This window comes from Rhinatrema bivittatum, chromosome 8 (genome assembly GCF_901001135.1).
Source record: "Rhinatrema bivittatum chromosome 8, aRhiBiv1.1, whole genome shotgun sequence".
Taxonomy (NCBI): Eukaryota; Metazoa; Chordata; class Amphibia; order Gymnophiona; family Rhinatrematidae; genus Rhinatrema; species Rhinatrema bivittatum.
This window is the reverse complement of record NC_042622.1, coordinates 160,268,345-160,288,932: the sequence shown is the minus strand read 5'-3', so window position 1 is coordinate 160,288,932 and position 20,588 is coordinate 160,268,345. Positions and strand designations below refer to the sequence as shown.

The window sequence follows — 20,588 nt, the reverse complement described above, 5'->3', positions numbered from 1 at the left end:
TCAAAAGCATCATAAGCTGCTCGTACTTCGTGTTTACCAGATTCCAGCCCCTTTGCAATGAGTGTGTTCAAAGCCAGTTGTTGCTGAGGGAGATCATAGGCAATACCTTGAACTTGCTTCCAAAAGTTTCTTTGGTACTGTGTCATATAAAGCTGGTACGCCGCAATACGAGATACCAGCATGGATCCCTGAAAAGCCTTTCTTCCTAAGGTGTCTAAGAATCTCTGTTCTTTTCCTGGTGGGACAGAAGAGTGTGGCTTCTGTTTCCTGGTTTTCTGAGCCAATTCAACGACTACTGAGTGATGAGGCAGTTGGGGCTTTTGGAAACCTGGAGCATGTTGCACCAGGTATGTGGCATCTGTTCTTCTATTTACAGCTTGTATTGAACATGGATGTTCCCACATCCTTTGTTGGAGTTCTAATAGGACTTCATGGATTGGTATTGCCATTACTTCCTTTGGTGCATCCACAAATTGAAGGACTTCTAGGGCCTTGTGTCTTGTGTCCTCCTCTGTCAGCAATTCGAAGGGAATTGTGTCCGCCATTTCCTTAATGAAATTTGTAAAGGACAAGTTTTCAGGAGGGGACTTTCTTCTCTCTTCTGGTGGAAAAGGCTCAGACTGTAATTCTTCTGACTCAGTATCAGAATCCACATCCTTCCAGTGAGTATACTAAGGATAAGGTGATTCAGGATCATCTGGTGGTAGATGATGCTTTGTCTTAAAAGCAGATTTTGAGGAATCTGCTTTGGCATCATAGGAGGTAATGAAGGCATCGATGGGCCTCGATGGCATCGATGGGAACTGATGTTGGATAACACCCGATGGACCGGGACACATTGGCATCGAGGGATCTTTAACTGGCATTGATGGTTTCTTCGGTATTCGATGACGGTGAAGGCCCGATGGCCCTGGGACGGAATCTGAGTCCCTATCATCTTCCTCAGATGAACCTGGGATCGGAATGGAAGGAGTCACCGGTGGATGCGTCTGCATCGATGGAGTTGATGGTTGCATCAGTGGTTCCGGTGTCGTCGGAGGAAATATACTGATCAAGGCGTTGATTTTGTTTAGCAAAGGCTGAAATATCGACAGATCCGATGTCGATGCCGGGGTCAGTACCGATGGTATGTAAGGAGGCTGGAAATTTTGAAAAGCCTCAACGATGGCCTGCTGGACCATGGTAGTCACCTCTTCCCTGAAAACTGGGACTGGGTCCACTGTCAGTGGGGAAGGTAAGAATGGCTCTACTGGCACTTCCATGACTGAGCGTGGTGGCACAGTCTCTAACACCGAGCCCGGTGGAGAGCGCCTCGGTTCCTCGGGTACAGTAGGGCGTGTTGGTTCCAGTACCCGGACTCATTTGGGCATCGGCTCGAGGTCCTTCAACGTCGATGGCTGTGTCTTTCCATCCGATGGGTCGGTGGAATGATGTCGATGGCGTCTTTTTTCTCGATGTTCCTTTGATGCCGAAGAAGACGCTATGGAGGATGCTGATGGAGTTGGTGACCGTTGGTCACTGGTCCTTTTTTCTCCACGATGTTTTGCGACCGAGGGAGGTGTTATTTTTGGAGACGATGTCGACGATGACGATGGGGTTTTCTTAAACTCCTCCATCTTGTCCAAACGGGCACGCCTGCCCTTTGGTGTCATCTGGGCACAAGTTGAACAAGCCCGGACATCGTGGCCTGATCCCAGGCACAAAACACAAACATTGTGGGGGTCGGTAATTGACATAGTCCGATTACAATCTGGACATTTCTTGAATCTGGAGGCCATGATAAAAAATTAGGCCGAGTAACGGTTGATGACCGGCGGATACCGATAGTGAGGGTGACCGGAATCGACCAAAAAATGATTCAAAAAATGTACTCACCGATACTATGTCGAAGGGAGACCCGATGACAATTATTTTGTGACTGAAAATATATTTTCTTCCCTGAGGAAAAAGCCAGGGAAAATTTCCCAGAGCTCCTAATCTGCTTTGCTTACAGCAAGGCGGAAAAAAAGAGACTGAAGGGAGACCCCTGTGGCTGAGAATATCATGGCATGCTGGGCATGCTCAATGGGCTCAGTGTGCCAGCCAAAAGTTTCTAGAAACTTTTGACAGACGTTTTTCCATATCAGGGCTCCATCTGATGATGTCACTCATATATGAGGACTATCATCCTGCTTGTCCTGGGATAAACTGAATTTTAATCAGTCTGTCCTTCCTAGAGTCTGCTATTGGTTTAGATTGCCACATAAAAAAAGGGAAAAACAGATATTGTGATGTTGCCCTGATGCCACGCAAAACAGTAGTGTCTGTGGCCCTGTTTAGTTCTTCCTTTTTGCTTGAGGCAACCTGTAGCTTGGGATTCCCCACATGTGAGGACCGCCATCCTGCTTGATGCTGGAGAAAATTAAGTTACTTACCTGTAACGTTGGTTCTCTGATGGACAGCAAGCTACCAGTCTTCAAAAGGTCCCTTCCGCCTCCTCATGGAGTTGGTATCTACAAGTCTTAGCTTTATCATGGACTGAGGGGCCTTGCCTAGAAGTCAGGGAATTGGCTAGGGCTGCACATGCCCAGTGGGCTTGCTCAAAACTTCAAAACAAAACTACCATGCCGAATTCCATCTTATGTCGTCATCCACATGTGAGGACTGGCATCTTGCCATCCATGAGAGAATCAACATTTTTAAGTAACTTCGGAGTAAACTCCATGGCTCTATACTGGACAGAGATGGTGGGGGATGAGGGGAGTGGAAAATTAATATAGGCAGTACAACTCAAGTGACTCAGATTTCCATGTTTCAAAGATGAAAGGCTTGGACCTCATGGAGGGAAAATGACTCTTACGGTGGAGATGACTCTTTGCTGACACATTTGCAATATTCACAAATATAACAAATGAGGACTCACAAAATGATTGAAGGGTGTCACTACAACAATAAACAGAGCCAACTTGGATCAAAACAATCACATCTAGAAGAGTAAGACTGGTATCATAAAAAATGATGCACTAAATAGTTATTAATTAGGCTATATTCAGACACTCTTTATAATCATTTATCAGAGACTCAAAATAATTTTTCTTTAAAGTATTTTGTTTGCAAATAAAGAAATCTTCAAAAAGAAAACATCATGTGTCCCAATTTTATTCATGAACAATTATCAATCACCAATGTTCCAATACTATCCTATGAGTGACCACAGCTCTCCTCAGTTGCATGTAGTATGCACAGTTGTTTAGTCATAAAAATGCCCGTTGTGCACACTACATATAATTGAGAAGAGCTGCGGTCACTCATTTTACTTCAAGTGGATAATATTTGGGGCTTTGGTGATTGATTCTTTCTAGATCAGTGTTTATGAGTAGAGTTGGGATGCATAAAACATATAAACAATGTTTTATGCATCCCAACTCTACTTATAAACACTGATCTAGAAAGAATCAATCACCAAAGCCCCAAATATTATCCACTTGAAGTAAAATGAGTGACTGCAGCTCTTCTCAATTATATGTAGTGTGCACAACGGGCATTTTTATGACTAAACAACTGTGCATACTACATGCAATTGAGGAGAGCTGTGGTCACTCATAGGATAGTATTGGAACATTGGTGATTGATAATTGTTCATGAATAAAATTGGGACACACATGATGTTTTCTTTTTGAAGATTTCTTTATTTGCAAACAAAATACTTTAAAGAAAAATTATTTTGGGTGTCTCTTGTAGATTTAAAAAAAAAAAAAAAAAAAAAAGAGTGCCTGGATAAAGCCAATTTGATGCAAACCAATTGAAACCAGTCTCACTTTTCTAGATGTGATTGTTTTGAGCCCACTTGGGTCTGTTCATTGTTACAATGAACCCTGTCGATCATTTTGTGAGTTATTTATTTTATTTGTGTGATTTGGTGATTCAGTCAGGTTTTTTGCTTCTTCTATTATTTGTACTACATCTGCGGTACTGACAGATTCTGTTTCAAAGACTACTTCCAGCTACCTGCAAAAATCTCGTAGATAGCTACATTAAAAATCCAGAACAGCTTGCATTTTTAAATGGAACTACTACTGGATTCTCAAACTGGGCCCCAGCAGACTCCATGTTTTGAGAGAGTATTCTATGTGCACTTCTTGGGGCTATAACCTTATACCATGTGATGTATCTTTGGTATACATAAGCATGTTTACAGTTGCAACCTTCCTCAAATACACAGTATAAACACATCTTACTCTGTTAATAAAAATAGTCAATCCAAAGTATGTTATTTCTTCCCACTGCATAATTAACTGATAACAGTGCCTATAGCAGGAATTACTACTGAAAAAGCACACTCATATAACAGCCTATTCAACATTATAAATGCGATTCAAAATTCAGTTTTCTGAAAGAATGGAACTAAAAGGGTCATTTATCAAATTGCGTTAGGGCCTTATCACGCACATTAGGGCCCTAATAAATGCAATAAATACTGCATCCCAATTTTACATTTGTATTCAAATGGGAGGAGTTTAGGCGGAGAAAATGGAAATGAGGGTCAGTTAGCAAGGCGTGTTATAGAGTAACGCACAGCAACGTAGGAAATAACTATACCTTTTTTCTTTACGTTGTGCCTGCGTTAGCTGTGCGTTACTGGCTGAAAACGTTTTTATCAAAAATTGCAGATCAGGGAAGGGAGAGAGAAGAGGGAGGGGAGGGAATGGGAGGAGAGAGAGAGCCTCTGTGGAGGCTCACATATAAGTTAACTTTTTATACCACTGAAAGAGGGGCATTATGAACTTGGGGTGAGGGATTGGTGGTGGTGTAGGTACAAAAAGAAAAGATTTGTGCAATGCACTCTCTACCTAGCTTAATAGCAGCTAGGTAGAGAGTACATTGTACAAATCTACTCTTCTTTTACCTTTCATCACTCCAAATCCCATAAAATCTTCACTGATGGCAACTGTGCTATTTGTTATCTCTGACTGTTATAGCGAAATGAAGAATCTAGGGGTAAGTCTGGTACTCTGCTTCTTATATACAATAAGTATAAGAATAGTTTTTACAAACATTGGTTAATAATGACTTTCTCCATGTCCTCCTTTAGCTGGTTTGTGCAGTATAAGCGTTTCATGGTGCTATGCAGCTTTGTCTCATACTCTGACAATTTTCTGCGCAGTCTGGCAGTTTCACTTTTTATTTCTTCATCCTAGAAGCAAATAATAAAACCCTAATTTTAGGTATTCACATAAAATATATCAATTATGCTTTATTAACTCTGTTTATTAGAAAACCATTGATAATGCATCAACTGGACGTGGTGTGTTCCATAACATACGATGTATCTGATAAACAGGAGTACATTTTAAAGATAGTACACTTACATCCCCCCAACTCCACTCTCAATTATGCTTTAATCGTTTTGATAATCAGAAAGCTATGTAGAGTAGAGAATAAAACTAGATTTTATTAGCTAGCTACTGCTCTACTCCTTATAGTTTGAGATATACAATTGTATCAAAATTATAAAACATCAAAGCAACATTCAGGACGCTTTACAAAAAACAGAATATCATCATCAAACATACACAAATTAAATAAATATTATCAATACTGCAAAGGTCACATTAATGTTTACATTAAAAGCATCTTTTTTAAACTGAAACAAATGCTAAAAGCTTAATTCATCCAAAGGAAAATTGGTTCTTACCTGCTAATTTTCGTTCCTGTAGTACCACGGATCAGTCCAGACTCCTGGGTTTATTTACCCCTGCCAGCAGATGGAGACAGAGAAAAAGTTTAGCTGGCACTGTATCATAACCTCCAGTGCCCCCTGCAGTTCCTCAGTATAGATGTGTATCAAAGTGGAACTTAGCCTAAAAACTTCCAACAATCAAAAACTAAAAACATGGAATGCATCAGAGAACAACCTCACAGCTGAGCGGACAACTCTCCCCTAAAGAAACTCCTCCTTAAGTGGGTGGGCTCTGGACTGATCCATGGTACTACAGGAACGAAAATTAGCAGATAAGAACCAACTTTCCTTTCCCTGTACGTACCCCTCAGTCCAGACTCCTGGGATGTACCAAAGCCCATATCCAGAGTGGGACCTAGAGAGTCCCGCTTGCAGAACACTCTTGCCAAAAGAAGGGGTTGCCGGATCCCCCACATCTAGGCGATAGTGCCTTGCAAAAGTATGCAACTACTTCCAAGTCGCAGCTCTGCAAATTTCCTGTGGAGAAGCAAGTTGTGTTTCCGCCCAAGAGGTCGCTTGCGAACATGTGGAATGAGCACGCAACACTTCCGGAACTGGACGACCCCACGTGATGTACACAGAAGAAATGGCCTCCTTCAACCAACATGCAATAGAGGCTTTAGAAGCCTTGGGATCTTTGTCCGCACCACTTCACAGGACAAAGAGGTGATCGGACCTCCTAAGGTTATTTGTGACCTCGAGATAACGCAACAACGCTCTCCATACATTCAAATGTCTGCGATCCCTCGCCTGAGGATCAGAAGCCGATAAGGCAGAAAAGGCCGAAAGCTCCACCGACTGACTGACATGAAACGCTGAGACCACCTTTGGCAAAAAAGAAGGTACTGTTTGTAAAGAAACTCCAGAATCGGAAATCTGAAGGAAGGGATCCTGGCAAGATAGAGCCTGCAACTCAGATATCCTTCTAGCCGAACAAATGGCCACCAGAAAAACCACCTTAAGTGTTAAATCCTTCAACGTAGCCCTCCGGAGTTGCTCGAAAGGAGTTTCACACAAACCTCTAAGGACGAGATTAAGATTCCAGGACGGACAGGATCTCCAAACTGGAGGACATAAATTCATCGTCCCTCTTAGAAACTGAACCATGTACGGATGAGCCGCAATAGAGGAACTATCAATCTTACCATGGAGAGAGCCCAGTGCAGCCACCTGCATCTTAAGCGAATTGAGGGACAAGCCCTTGGTGAAGCCATCCTGCAAAAAGAATAGAATTTCAGGGATTAAGGGCCTGATGGAACTCCAGGACTGAAAGATCTTCCATACCCGAACGTAAGACAGGTTAGTAGACTTCCTTCTAGACTGTAACAATGTAGTGACTACCGATCCCGTGTCCATACTCGACTGTGATAAATTTCCCTGGAGCTGCTGTATCCAAAGACAAGCACGCTGCAAGAAACTGGAACAAACAGCCGCATGCAAACCCAGGGACGCCTCCTCAAAAATCCTTTTAAGATGCAACTCCATCTTACAATCTTGCACATCCTTCAACACGGCTGAAGCAATCACTGGAATCGTGGTTTGCTTAGTCACAGCTGAAACTGCCACGTCTACCCTTGGGAGAGAAAAAAAGTTCCAAATCCTGTTCCGGTAGAGGATAAAGCTTCCCCATCGACCTACCAACCTTCAAACCGGAATCAGGGGTCCCCCATTCCGCTTCCACTAGCTTCCTAATCGACTTTTGATAGGGAAAAGAAGTTGGGGGACCTCGCATGCCATCCAGGACTGGATCTTCTCCCTCGAAATCCTGTTTCTCCTGTGGCATTTTCACCCCAAGGACCTGAAATGCCAAAGGGAGCAAAACATCCAGATCTTCCCTTTTGAAAAGGCGTATCACTTTAGGGCCCTCCGCCTCATAAACAGAAGAAACCGGGTCCTCCCCTTGATCCGAATCCCCGGTCGCCAGCTGAATTGGACCCACCAGAGCACCCTGGCCAGACAGAGACCCCATGCCCACAGGGGTCACCCTAGACTCTGCCGGTATAACCCCCACAGCTGAATTCCCTAGCCGGGGAAGAAAAGAACCCTGCGCTGAGGGAACTCTCGTACCGGGCATGGGAGGCCAACTGGGACCACCCGAAGGACCCTCAGTGGGCTGACTTAGCGGGGGCTGTGGCTGGGTAACCGCCCAAGTCACCTTCTGTCTAGCTAAATAAGCATCATGCAATAACAAAACGAAATCTGTGGAAAACAGCCTCCCTGCACCCAGTCCTGCAGGGTCCGGTTATAAAACGGGTAGCACCGAGCTTTCCTCCCCCTCTAGGCCTCCCTGACTGTTCCCAACACCGAACGGGCCGGAGAGAAAAATAGGGGACCCTCCTGCCTACTCCCTCTGGCGACGCGGGAAATGCCACGGAAAAATCCAAAATGGCTGCCATTCCCACTCCGGCCGGGTGAGGGAGATCAGAAGCCCCAGAACATCCACTCGCCAGAGGCTCTAAGATGGCCGAAACATGGTGCTGCTTAGTGGAAGGAGGACCTACTGAGGAACCCTCCCCCACCATTGGCACAACCTGCACACAGCCCCGAACGGTTGAGGCGCGAAAAATTCAAGCTGCATGAGCAGCATGGCTTGCAAGCCATCAACATAATTGGAAACGCCCGGAGCCAAATCGTCGCGGCGGTGACGTCAGAGGCGCGACCGACCGGCGGGGTATTTAAACCGCCGCTCTCTCCTACCAAGTCCTTTGCTTCCTCCGGGGTCCAGCGGTGAACTTGGCCTGCGCGGTCGGCGCTGAAGCCCGTCGGGGTAAGGCCTCTTGTTCCGCTCACCCCGTTCGGGCTCCCGCGCCGATCGCCGGCCCTCTCTCTGCAGCAGTTCTCTTACCTGGAAGGCCGCAACATCCGAGCTCCTCGACCAGGGCTGCGAGCCCTCGCTTCCTGCCGGCCTCGACCCGAGCCACGATCCCTCGCCCAGAACCGCCATTACACTAATTGGAAACGCCCGGAGCCAAATCGTCGCGGCGGTGACGTCAGAGGCGCGACCCGACCGGCGGGGTATTTAAACCGCCGCTCTCTCCTACCAAGTCCTTTGCTTCCTCCGGGGTCCAGCGGTGAACTTGGCCTGCGCGGTCGGCGCTGAAGCCCGTCGGGGTAAGGCCTCTTGTTCCGCTCACCCCGTTCGGGCTCCCGCGCCGATCGCCGGCCCTCTCTCTGCAGCAGTTCTCTTACCTGGAAGGCCGCAACATCCGAGCTCCTCGACCAGGGCTGCGAGCCCTCGCTTCCTGCCGGCCTCGACCCGAGCCGCGATCCCTCGCCCAGAACCGCCATTACACTAATTGGAAACGCCCGGAGCCAAATCGTCGCGGCGGTGACGTCAGAGGCGCGACCGACCGGCGGGGTATTTTAAACGACCACTCTCCTTGGCGTCGCGCGCCGGGCGTCGCGCGCACGAAGGAGCGCGACAAAGGGGCCTGCCCCTTTGTTTCGCCCCTTCGGTTCGCCCCTCGCTATCCCCGAGCAGTACTTCACTAGCACCGCTCCAGCACTCATCCTTCTCTCTACCGGCTAGCGCTCACCCAGCAAATAACCTTCCAGCGCTCATCCAGCAAACAACCTTCCAGCGCTCACCCTGCAAACAACCTTCCAGCGCTCACCCTGCAAACAACCTTCCAGCGCTCACCCTGCAAACAACCTTCCAGCGCTCACCCTGCAAACAACCTTCCAGCGCTCATCCAGCAAACAACCTTCCAGCGCTCATCCAGCAAACAACCTTCCAGCGCTCATCCAGCAAACAACCTTCCAGCGCTCATCCAGCAAACAACCTTCCAGCGCTCATCCAGCAAACAACCTTCCAGCGCTCATCCAGCAAACAACCTTCCAGCGCTCACCCTGCAAACAACCTTCCAGCGCTCACCCTGCAAACAACCTTCCAGCGCTCATCCAGCAAACAACCTTCCAGCGCTCACCCTGCAAACAACCTCCCAGCGCTCACCCTGCAAACAACCTCCCAGCGCTCACCCTGCAAACAACCTTCCAGCGCTCACCCTGCAAACAACCTTCCAGCGCTCATCCAGCAAACAACCTTCCAGCGCTCATCCAGCAAACAACCTTCCAGCGCTCACCCTGCAAACAACCTTCCAGCGCTCACCCTGCAAACAACCTTCCAGCGCTCACCCTGCAAACAACCTTCCAGCGCTCACCCTGCAAACAACCTTCCAGCGCTCACCCTGCAAACAACCTTCCAGCGCTCACCCTGCAAACAACCTTCCAGCGCTCACCCTGCAAACAACCTTCCAGCGCTCATCCAGCAAACAACCTTCCAGCGCTCATCCAGCAAACAACCTTCCAGCGCTCACCCTGCAAACAACCTTCCAGCGCTCACCCTGCAAACAACCTTCCAGCGCTCACCCTGCAAACAACCTTCCAGCGCTCACCCTGCAAACAACCTTCCAGCGCTCATCCAGCAAACAACCCTCCAGCGCTCTTCCGGATCTCTTCCAGCAAGCAACTAACCAGCGTTCAGCCAGAGCCCTAACCAAATAACTAATTATCCCCTCACCCCAGCCGGCCCCCTTCGGCCCCCCATCTACCCTCCATGACAGTCAGCCAACCATCCATCATGTCTCCAGCTCTTCCAATACCAACTTTACAACACCGCCTCCTACCAAAAAGACCATCCACCAGACAAGCCATTCACAATAACTTAAAAACCCTCACCCCTATTCTGATTGCACCAATCACCCAGCTTTTAGGCCTCACCCTTTTTTCACTCTCACTTTTCAATGCACAATCCCTAACAAAAAAATCCCTAATCTTCAATGATTATCTCACCGACGCCAAACCAGATATTTGCGCTGTAACTGAAACATGGCTCAAGCCCTCAGATACAGCCTTAATAAACCAACTCCCTACGCCGACCTACGACTTCTTCTCTCTCACGAGACTGAAAAAAAGAGGAGGTGGCATCCTTCTAGCCACCAAAAAAAAGCCTCAATTTCACCCAACACCCATTCACTTCAAACACAAAACTGGAAGTCGGCTTCTTCACATCACAACATCTTCAAATCCTTCTCGTCTACGCCCCCCCAGGGCTCCTAGAAGCAGACGTCTCCCCAATCCTCGAAATCACCACTACACTCATTGACCTGGATTCTCCAGCAATCATCTTAGGAGACTTCAATCTTCACATAGACAACCCTTCACCATCTAATAGTTGCGTAACCCTCCTCACAGCCCTATCAGCAATGGGATTCCAACAATTAGTCAACGAACCCACTCACAAAGCGGGTCACACTCTGGACTTGATTTTCAGCAACAAAGGCATTACGACTACATCCAATGTGAAGATCAAAAAAGTACCATGGTCGGACCACACTCTCATCTCTACCTCTTTCGCCTTGAAAGAGACCAACACCCCTAATATTCCTTCACCTTCATTCCAATACAGGAGGCGATGCTCCCCAGATGATCTTAACATCCAGATGGAGTCACAGCTCCCTCTATTAGATCTCACCGACCCGAACACTGCCATTCGTTCCTGGAACAATATAACAGAAAATATAGCTAACAAGCTCTGCCCTTCAACTATAAAAAAATCTCACACCAATGCCTCCAACAGACAACCTTGGTTCACCAATGAACTCAGAAAACTAAAACAAAGCTTAAGAAAGAAAGAAGCGACTTGGCGTAAAACTCCTAGTGACATCACCATCTCATCATACAAATCTACACTATACCAGTACAAAGCCCTCACCTCAAAATCAAAAAAAGATTATTTTGCATCTAAGATTCACAACCTGGTCTTTGATGCTAAAGCCCTCTTCGCTTATGTATCCAGCCTCACGCAAACCATACCGCGAGAAATCCCCAGCGACATGGCACAATCCAAAGCTGAAGAACTGGCCCAATTTTTCCAAAATAAAATCGACAATCTTTTAACCCAACTGCCTTCCAATACAGTAGACGCCCTCCCAACATACCAACACCCGACCTTCTTAAACTCCAGCCTTAACACTTTTGAGCCCGTCTCTTCCACTGAGATACAAACCATCCTGAGAAGAATGAAACCTTCATCTCATCCTGCAGACCACATCCCCACTAAACTACTTCTATCCATTCCAGACACAATAGCTACATCATTGACAAACATCATCAACTGCTCTCTAGCCCAAGGATCCTTCCCAGACGATCTCAAAATGGCCTCAATCTCACCTCTCCTAAAGAAACCCAACCTTGACCCAAAGGACCCCATCAACTTCCGCCCCATAGCTAACCTCCCATTCATCGCCAAGATCATGGAAAAACTTGTTAACACTCAACTCTCAAACTACATAGAAGACAACAATCTCCTCTTCGCCCCACAACACGGATTTCGAAAAAATCGAGGCACAGAATCTCTCCTCATCTCTTTGACAGACCATATACTATTGGGCCTTGACAAAGGAAACTCGTTCCTACTAATCTTGCTAGACCTATCCGCAGCGTTTGATACGGTCAACCATGCCATCCTCCTAAACCTATTGTCATCCATAGGAATCAGCGGCACCGTCTTCTCCTGGTTTAAAACCTCTCTCAACAATAGAGGTTACAAAGTTAAACTCCAAAACAAGGAATCCTCAAGATTTGACTCTGCTATAGGAGTCCCACAAGGTTCTTCACTATCCCCGACTCTATTCAATATTTACCTTCTTCCTCTATGCCAACTTCTCACTGACCTCAATCTAAAGTTTTTCCTATACGCAGATGATATTCAAATCATCATCCCTATTAAAGACACTTACTCTAATGCTCTTGACCACTGGGAATCATGCCACCAAAAAATCAAACAACTACTCAACAGCCTACACCTCATCTTAAATTCCTCCAAGACTGAGATCCTACTCATCTCGCCTGAAAACACAAACAACAGTACTCTTCCTTCCAATCTTCTTACCACACAAACCAGAGACCTAGGAGTGATAATAGATAACCGGCTAAACTTCAAGGCACACATCAATAAAACAACTAAAGACTGCTTCTATAAACTCCAGGTCCTAAAAAGGATAAGACCTCTTTTCCACGCTCACGATTTCAGAACGATCATCCAAGCAGTCATTTTCTCGAAACTGGACTACTGCAATTCCCTATTGCTAGGTCTACCTTCATCCTACTCCAAACCACTCCAGATGGTGCAAAATTCAGCAGCCCGTATTCTGACAGGCACAAGGAAAAGAGACCACATCTCCCCCGTCTTGAAAGAGCTACATTGGTTACCCATATACTTCCGCATCATGTATAAGGCCTTAACCATCATCTATAAAACTATACATCAACTCACCACTCTCGATCTCCAATTCCCTCTCCAATTACATAATTCTACTAGACCTACCAGAGATGCTTATAGAGGCTCCCTACTAGTTCCCCCAGCGAAAACGACCAAACACATCACCCTAAGAGATCGCGCCACCTCCACAGCTGGCCCTCTACTGTGGAATTCCATTCCTACAGACCTCAGACAGGAGCCATGCCTCCCAACATTTAGGAAAAAACTTAAGACTTGGTTATTCAAGCAAGCTTTTCCGGACACAACCTAATGACACAATCCAATGACTCATAAAATACCTTGCCGTTTGTATTTAATATTTATTCTATACTACATTTATATTGTATTTTGTTAACTAGTCTCTCCTCTCTTCTTCCTTCCAAGTTCGGCTTCCCTTGTTAAATGTAACTGTACCTTCTGCCACCACAGTTCTAGTTCCATGTATTTATTATCATTTTTTGTATTTATTGCACCCCCGTTCTATGTAAACCAGCAAGATATGTTTTCATGATTGCCGGTATATAAAAACTCTAAATAAAATAAATAAATAAAATAAGACACCCGCGGGAAAAAGGGTACCTACTCACCAAAAGAGATGCCCCTGAAGCCTGCTAGACCACTAGAGAAAACTCCTACCTGAGCGGAGGAACCTGCCTTCCAAGCTGAGCTGTGCTCCGGTGCAAACATCCCGTCTTTTTTTTTTTTTTTAAACAACTTTACCTCAAAGCGATAAACTGTCCTTAAAAAGACAGGCAAAGTCTCAAAGGGGCTAAAAATCATGAAAAATAGGAGCCTGCAGCCGCCTCGTGAACGGGAGGTATCTGGACAACCAGATTTACACCCCACAGGCGCACAGACCAAGCATACACAAGGGCACCAACCCCCAGCTTGGCCGTCTCAACCGGACAGGGCAGAACCCACAAGGATCCTTAAAAACCAAAAGAAATCCCCGGGAGGAAGGCTCAAAAGAAACAATTAGTTGTAAAAAATTAGCAAACTGCAGAACTGCAGGATTCACACCCTCTGCCATCTGCTGGAGACAGAGAAATACTGAGGGACTGCAGGGGTCACTGCAGGTTATGATACAGTGTCAGCGAAGCTTTTTCTCTGTCTCCATCTACTGGCAGGGGGAAATGAACCCAGGAGTCTGGACTGACCTGGGTACGTACAGGGAATGAACAGATTGGCTTATATGACTTGATTTCTTTCTTTAAAATGTTTTAAAAGACTTTTTCATGGTGGAAATCCTCCTGTTTGACTGATTACCACTCAAGCTAGATTCACAGTTCTGTTCAACATACATTCATATTTTGGGCACCTTTATTACTGTTAAACTTAAAACCATTTATGTTGAGGGTTAAAGTTCATGGAATGGGAGGACAGTGTACAATCATGGTCTTTTCTTGGGAAATGGAAAGGCTTTCTATAAGAAATAATTATTGAGGGAAATCAGAATCATTTAGGATGAAACAGGAGACTGTCTGGCCCAGATTCTTTAGAAGTTTATCTGCAAAATTGTTTCTACTGTTCTGCATTAAACCTGGGTGTGTGAAACTTTTTTTTTTACTTTGTCTTCTATTGCATATTATAGATACAAGTCCTCATTTAATTTTTGCAGATTTTTGTGATGCTCTAAGTACAAAAGTAATATTTTCCAGTTCATTTACTGGTAGCATTTCTTTTGCTGTATCCTGGGGATAGGGAAATATCTACAGTACTTGAATGTAATCTGCTTTGAAGTGCTTGAAAAAGCAGAATATAAATAAAAAAAAATGTATGTCTGGCTTTAGCAAGGGGAAGTTTTGTCTTACCAATCTTTTAGGTGAATTGGTTCGTATTGGGCATTTGGACTTTCAGAAGGCAGTTGACAAAGTCCCCCATGAGAAACTCCTCAGGAAATTATAAAGCCATTGGTTAGGAGGCAGTGTTCTATTGTGGACTGGTAACTATTTTAAAAGGCTGGAAAGAGAGGGTAGGACTAAATGGTCAGTTTTCCAAATGGAGAAAGCTTGTTAGTGGAGTACCTCAGGGATCGGTACTGGGACTTGTGCTGTTTAACAAATGATTTAGGAAAGAGGATGACCAGTGAGCTGATCAGATTTGCATATGACACAAAGCTTTAAGTTTGTTAAAATGGCAGCGGATTGTGAGGAACAGCAGTAGGACCTAGTGAGACTAAGAGACTGGGCAACTGAATGGCGGATGAAATCTAATATAGAAGAGTGCAACGAGGCACATAAGTAAAAATCATCTCAAGTACATGATGCTACCCAGGAAAAGGACCTTGGAGTTCTTGTGGACAATATGTTGCAATCCTCAACTCGGTGCATGGCGGAGATCAAAAAAACAAATAGAATGTTAGGAATGATCTGAAAAGAGATGGAGAATAAATGGAAAATAAATTGTCTCTGTATTGAGCCATGGTGCAACTGTGCCTTGAGTACTATGTGCAATTCTGGTCATCCCGTCTCAAGAAAGACATAGCAGAATAGAAAAGGTGTAGAGGAGGGTGACAAAAATGATAAAGGCAATGGAACAGCTCTCCTATGATAAGAGGCTATGCAGGCTAAGGCTCTTTAGCTTAAAAAAGAGAAAGCTGAGAGGGGACCTGATAGAAGTTTATAAAAAAAAATCATGAGTGGGGTGGAATGGACAGTTAGCTACCCTTTCAAATAATACTAAAACAAGGAAACTCAAAGAAACCAGCAGATTCAAAACAAATTATAGAAAGTATTTTTTCACTCAGTGCACTATAAAACTGTGGAATATGTTGCCAGCAGACATGATCAAAAACAACTAGCAAAGCGGGGTTTAAGAGATGTTTAGACAAATTCTTGGAGGAAGAGTTCATAATACATTATTAGCCAGGTAGAGTAAAGAAAGGTATTGCTATCCCTGGGAGTGAGTAACAGGAATTATATCAATTATATCTACTTTGTAGGATTTGCCAGGTATTTGCAACCTGGATTAGTCACTGTCAGAGCCAGGATGCTGGGCTCAAGGACCTTGGTCTGATTCAACATGGCAATTCTTATGTTCTTATGTTGAAGTGAAAGGTTGACCATGTGCTGCTCAAAATCCCAAATAAAAAATCCCAGAAAATGGGCTGAAGTACAAATGTTAAACATAGAGCTTTGGAATACTTCCTCCCCCAAGAAGTTTGGAGAAAAGAAAGTACTTCTTTGCCGCTCTCATGTCAACTGAACCCTGAGAGCCTAAATGGTTGGTGGACCACCTCGAATAACTGGAGACTCTGTATTTGAAAACCAGTATCTTTGTCATGGAGGGCAGGAGACTATTTTCTTGACCTAGACCCTGAAGAATGTGAAGTATCAGTATCACTGCTAGTATTCTGTAAAACCTCCTCCGAATGACTCCAATTGCCTTCCAACATTCAGAACTCTGGCAAGAGAGATCTACTGTCAGAGAAGAGAGTTCCGTAGATCAGGAATAAAGAGGCTGAGGGAATCTCTATAGATCCTTTCACAGAGCTTAATGTTGGGAGGAGGTCATGATGCTGAAGACAACTATGATCAAGGCAGTCATTCTGGAGAAGAAAAATTCCCTGGGGAGAGTCAAAAGCAGCTACTCCCTGATCCTCTCTGGAAGGTTGGCAGGTCCATGGGGAAGCTTTATCCTCTACTGGAACAGGATTTGGAACTTTTTTCTCTCTCAAGGACTAACTCCCCTGACAATCCATGGTAAGGAGGAGAAAGGGAATAATTCTGTCTCCTTCTTGGAGTACAATGGAGTTATATTGTGATACTCCTGGTCTAGCCAGTGAAGAAGCCCTGGACTAAGCATCTTGAGTAGATGACACTGACAGATCTCTGAATGGGCATTTACGAGATGGCCCACTAAGGCAGGGTTCAAGGAGGGCTTTGGCAGCACTGAGGATGACAGACTTCTGGCAGATGGCTCCTGATGCACCCGTGCACTCAGTCTAAAATTGGGTCTAGACTCCTATATTGGACTCCAGGCAGGAATTCTCAATTGGACTAACTTGTGTTTGCCAAAGGTACCATGGAGGAAATAGGCTCTGGCATTTCTAGATGTAGGGGGCATCCCCTGATTGGAAGGCCACGACTTCTGTAGTGATGGCCTGAGTTTTTTGCATTGAGTTCATCAAGTTCACTGGTCTATGTTATCAGGCACATGTGTCAACAGTGCTGGATGCCACAAGCCCACCCAACCCCTTTCCCAGCACCCTGCGCTTTCATGTCCTGCTCAATTCCAAGATTATGGAGGATCCAGAATCCAGCGCTGCAGGTAGGGAAGCCCTGTTCCAGGAGCCCCTGCTTGACTCAAAGCAGGAGAAGCAACTCGTGATTGAGGAAACAGAAAGCAAAAGCTATTCTTTCTTTTGTTTTGCAGCACTGAATGTGCTTGAATTGCCTTGGCAGCGATAAAAAAAAAAGAAAAAAGAAAGGAAATCAAGGCCCCAAGGCCAAAAAACTAGAACATTTTAAAAGAGAGATCGAGTTCATGTCCACGCGACAGCACAGACAAAAAAGACTGAGGTACATGCAGGAACTCCCATGCATGCTTACTAGTAAAAGCTCTAGTGAACTAGAAAGATGGGTCCATTCAGCACTGTCAGATGATGTCACCCTACCCTGTCGTGGATAATTCAGCCCTGCTTGTTGATAGAGAAAAGATGGAATATCAAATATTTATAAATAAAATAAGATAATAAACTTTTGCAAGCTTGTAGAGTCTGATATTTTGGGTCAATACCTATGGATCTGAATGGTGAATAAAGACAGTTTTTATTGGCTGTGTGGGTGTAACAGAATGTGTGATTTGGACAGAATTCAAGTGAAAGAATGTCTAAGACAGAATAAACAAGAATATTTGAGACAGGGCTGGCCCCGTGGTTCAGCAGAGTGCTGTGATTTGCCATATGGAACGTTTCTTGTTTGACCCCCTTTATTCGGGTAAATTTTTAATTGGCCATGCGCGTAAAAATGGGGGCTATGTACAGAAATGCCGGGCCGAAGGAAAGGGGAGGAGCGGTCCGGGGGGGGCTGGAGGTGGCTGGAACAGCAGACTGGGAGGGAACTGGGGAATGCCAGGATGCGTTGCTGTGTGAAAATTGCATAAGTCGGCCCCCAGATTTTATAAAATCCGCGCATCCATGTTCATGCGCCGGAAAGCGCGTACGGTTAAAAATCTACCCCATTGTGTCTTCCACTCCACGAGTTGGTTAGGGATGCTAAAGACGCAGTATTCATTGTCCCTGGAGGAGGGGAGTTGTGGTCATCATTCAAGTACAACACCTAGTGATTGGATTTAGGGCCCATAATTTCAGGATTCCAGAAGGAGCCTAATCCTCTAGTCCAGGATGGTTTCTGCAATGTTTGGGTTAAATGAGTTGGGATGGAATAAAAATATAAGCAAATCCCAAGGTAGCTTCAAATGAAGGCTTATAATGCTGGGATTCCAGCTCTAGTTTTACTTGAGCTGGAAGCCCCAAGGAGCAGGAGAAGACTGCTGAGTCCAAAAAAAAAAAATATCTGAGACAGATTATGTGAATGTGTTTGTGCAAATGCATGTTATTTACTGCAAACATATGTTTGGTACTTGGAAGTGAAAAAACATTGTACAGATAGTTAGAAATGTGATAGATGTATGCGTCTACTATAGTGCCTCCTAATGTATTGAAAATCAATGTTCCAGTCACCTTTGGATCCTTCCTCTCACACAAAACATTTTACTTGGTTTTCTTCTATCCTATCCACCCATTTCTGGACTTTGGTCTTTTGAGACAGCTGACAATCTCATCAAATAGCTAAAAAATGTTGAGATTTCGAATCTTCATACACTGAGCACAAGGACCTCAGTTTGAATATCATATAATTCTTTCTCTCTCTCTTTTTTTTTTTTTTAATAGTGGTTCAGAAAAGGCATCCATTGAATTGACATACTTGACCGAAATGAGTAGCACTATGGACAGTATTAATAGGCAAGGAAACTCTCCAAAAAAGCTTCAACAATCGTTTGGCTTCTTCCAAAGTCTGCTGTACTCGAGCAACGTTGGCAGAAAAATTAGTTGATGAGCCTTGGTCTCCAATCTAAAATGAAAGAAACAAACACTGAATCTCACCTTAAAATATTAAGGGGCAGATTTAAGTTTTGGGAAAAAGTTAAAAAAGCTTAAAAGTGAGTTTGCTGCACTGTTATGGATTTCACAGATAAAATCACCAAATGAAACTGCAGAGTGAACAGAAAATACACATTCATTGAGGACACTGTTTTTGGTCACGACCAAATTAGATTTGATATAGATGAGCTCATCATCTGCAGGATCAACTTAAAGGGAGTAATTTTCAAGCTGCCCATATAGATACAAAGTCCTTAGGAGATGACCATGTAATTTTCTTATTAAGTATGTATGCACTTTTACTTTGAAGACTGCCACAGGCGCAAAGTATTTGTGAACTTTTGTGCTTGCTTTTTGTACAAATAAAATTAAAATGGAAAATAATGTGCATAGATTTGAAAATATAATCTGTGTGTTATTTACCAATCCTGCCCATAACACATCCCTAAGAATGCCTCCCCTCAATCTGGCTAAAAATATGCATGTTAAGAAACCCCACATGAACTTTAGTTGAATTGAGGGAGGGCAAATTTCAGATGACCAATTTAACCAAATAAGAAACACCCATTTCCCAGTGCTACTGTATATTTCTACAGCACTACTGGATGATTACAGTGCTATCCAGTCACACAGAAGTGACTGTCCCTGTTCCATGGAGCTTACAATTTAGAAAAGACACATATAGATAAGACACATAGGGTTCAGGAAATGTATTTGTTACAGTAAATATGGTTAAAACAAATAAGGCTATGATCAAAAAAATTCAAGAGTCTGAGATTTACAAATAGAAAGTGTTGTTTCAACCGCCATGCATTTCTTTTCAAAAGGTGAGCCCCCATTCCCCCACCCCCAAATCACTTATAACTTTGAAAAGTGAAAAAGTCTGATGTTCGGTAGAGATAAATCCACTTGTTTCAATGTTATAAGGAGTGAGTGAGGGGGATACACACAAATTGCAATACACAAATGTAACCATCTGAAAAGCCTCTCTATTTATTCTATTGAACCAAGGTTCAAAACACAACCTCAAGAAAGAAAAGACTTACAATGAAAATAAGCTGCAGGCCAATTTTTATAAGCAGGACTTAAATATAGCAAAAAGGGGGGGCCTGATGCAGCAGCTTAGGAAGCTGTTCCAGGCATCCGATGCAGCAAGATGGAAAGCACAGACAGGCCGATACAATAAAGATGTACAAAAAATGGGTGCTCATTATTGAGCACCCGCTTTCCTAACGCATGCCCAAAACCATATTTAAATGAGGGGTTGTGCTAAAAAGGAAGCACTAGGTACAATAGTGAGTCCCCTAGCGCCTCCTTAGCAGCGGAAGCCCAGGAGAGGTGGCTGTCAGCAGGTTTGGAAAATGGACGCTCAATTTTTCAAGCGTCCATATCCCTAACCTGTGCACAGCCACAGGTTAGGAAAACGGACACTTGCAAAATTGAGTGTCCGTTTTCCTAACCTGACCCGCCGGCACACTTTAAAAAAAACCAAAAAACTTTTGGTT

General features: G+C 44.5%; 1 protein-coding gene across 1 annotated transcript in view; it reads right to left on the bottom strand.

Moving 5' to 3' along the window:
- The window catches only part of LOC115098070 (CDK5 regulatory subunit-associated protein 2-like), a 70,343-nt gene that overhangs the window by 10,958 nt on the left and 38,797 nt on the right, over positions 1–20,588 (bottom strand). Inside the window, exons 7-8 of the mRNA XM_029614372.1 lie at positions 18,908–19,054; positions 5,035–5,173 (exon numbers count right to left, since the gene is read on the bottom strand). Of these exons, the coding sequence (XP_029470232.1) occupies positions 5,035–5,173; positions 18,908–19,054 (286 nt within the window). The remainder of the gene's footprint in view (positions 1–5,034; positions 5,174–18,907; positions 19,055–20,588) is intronic.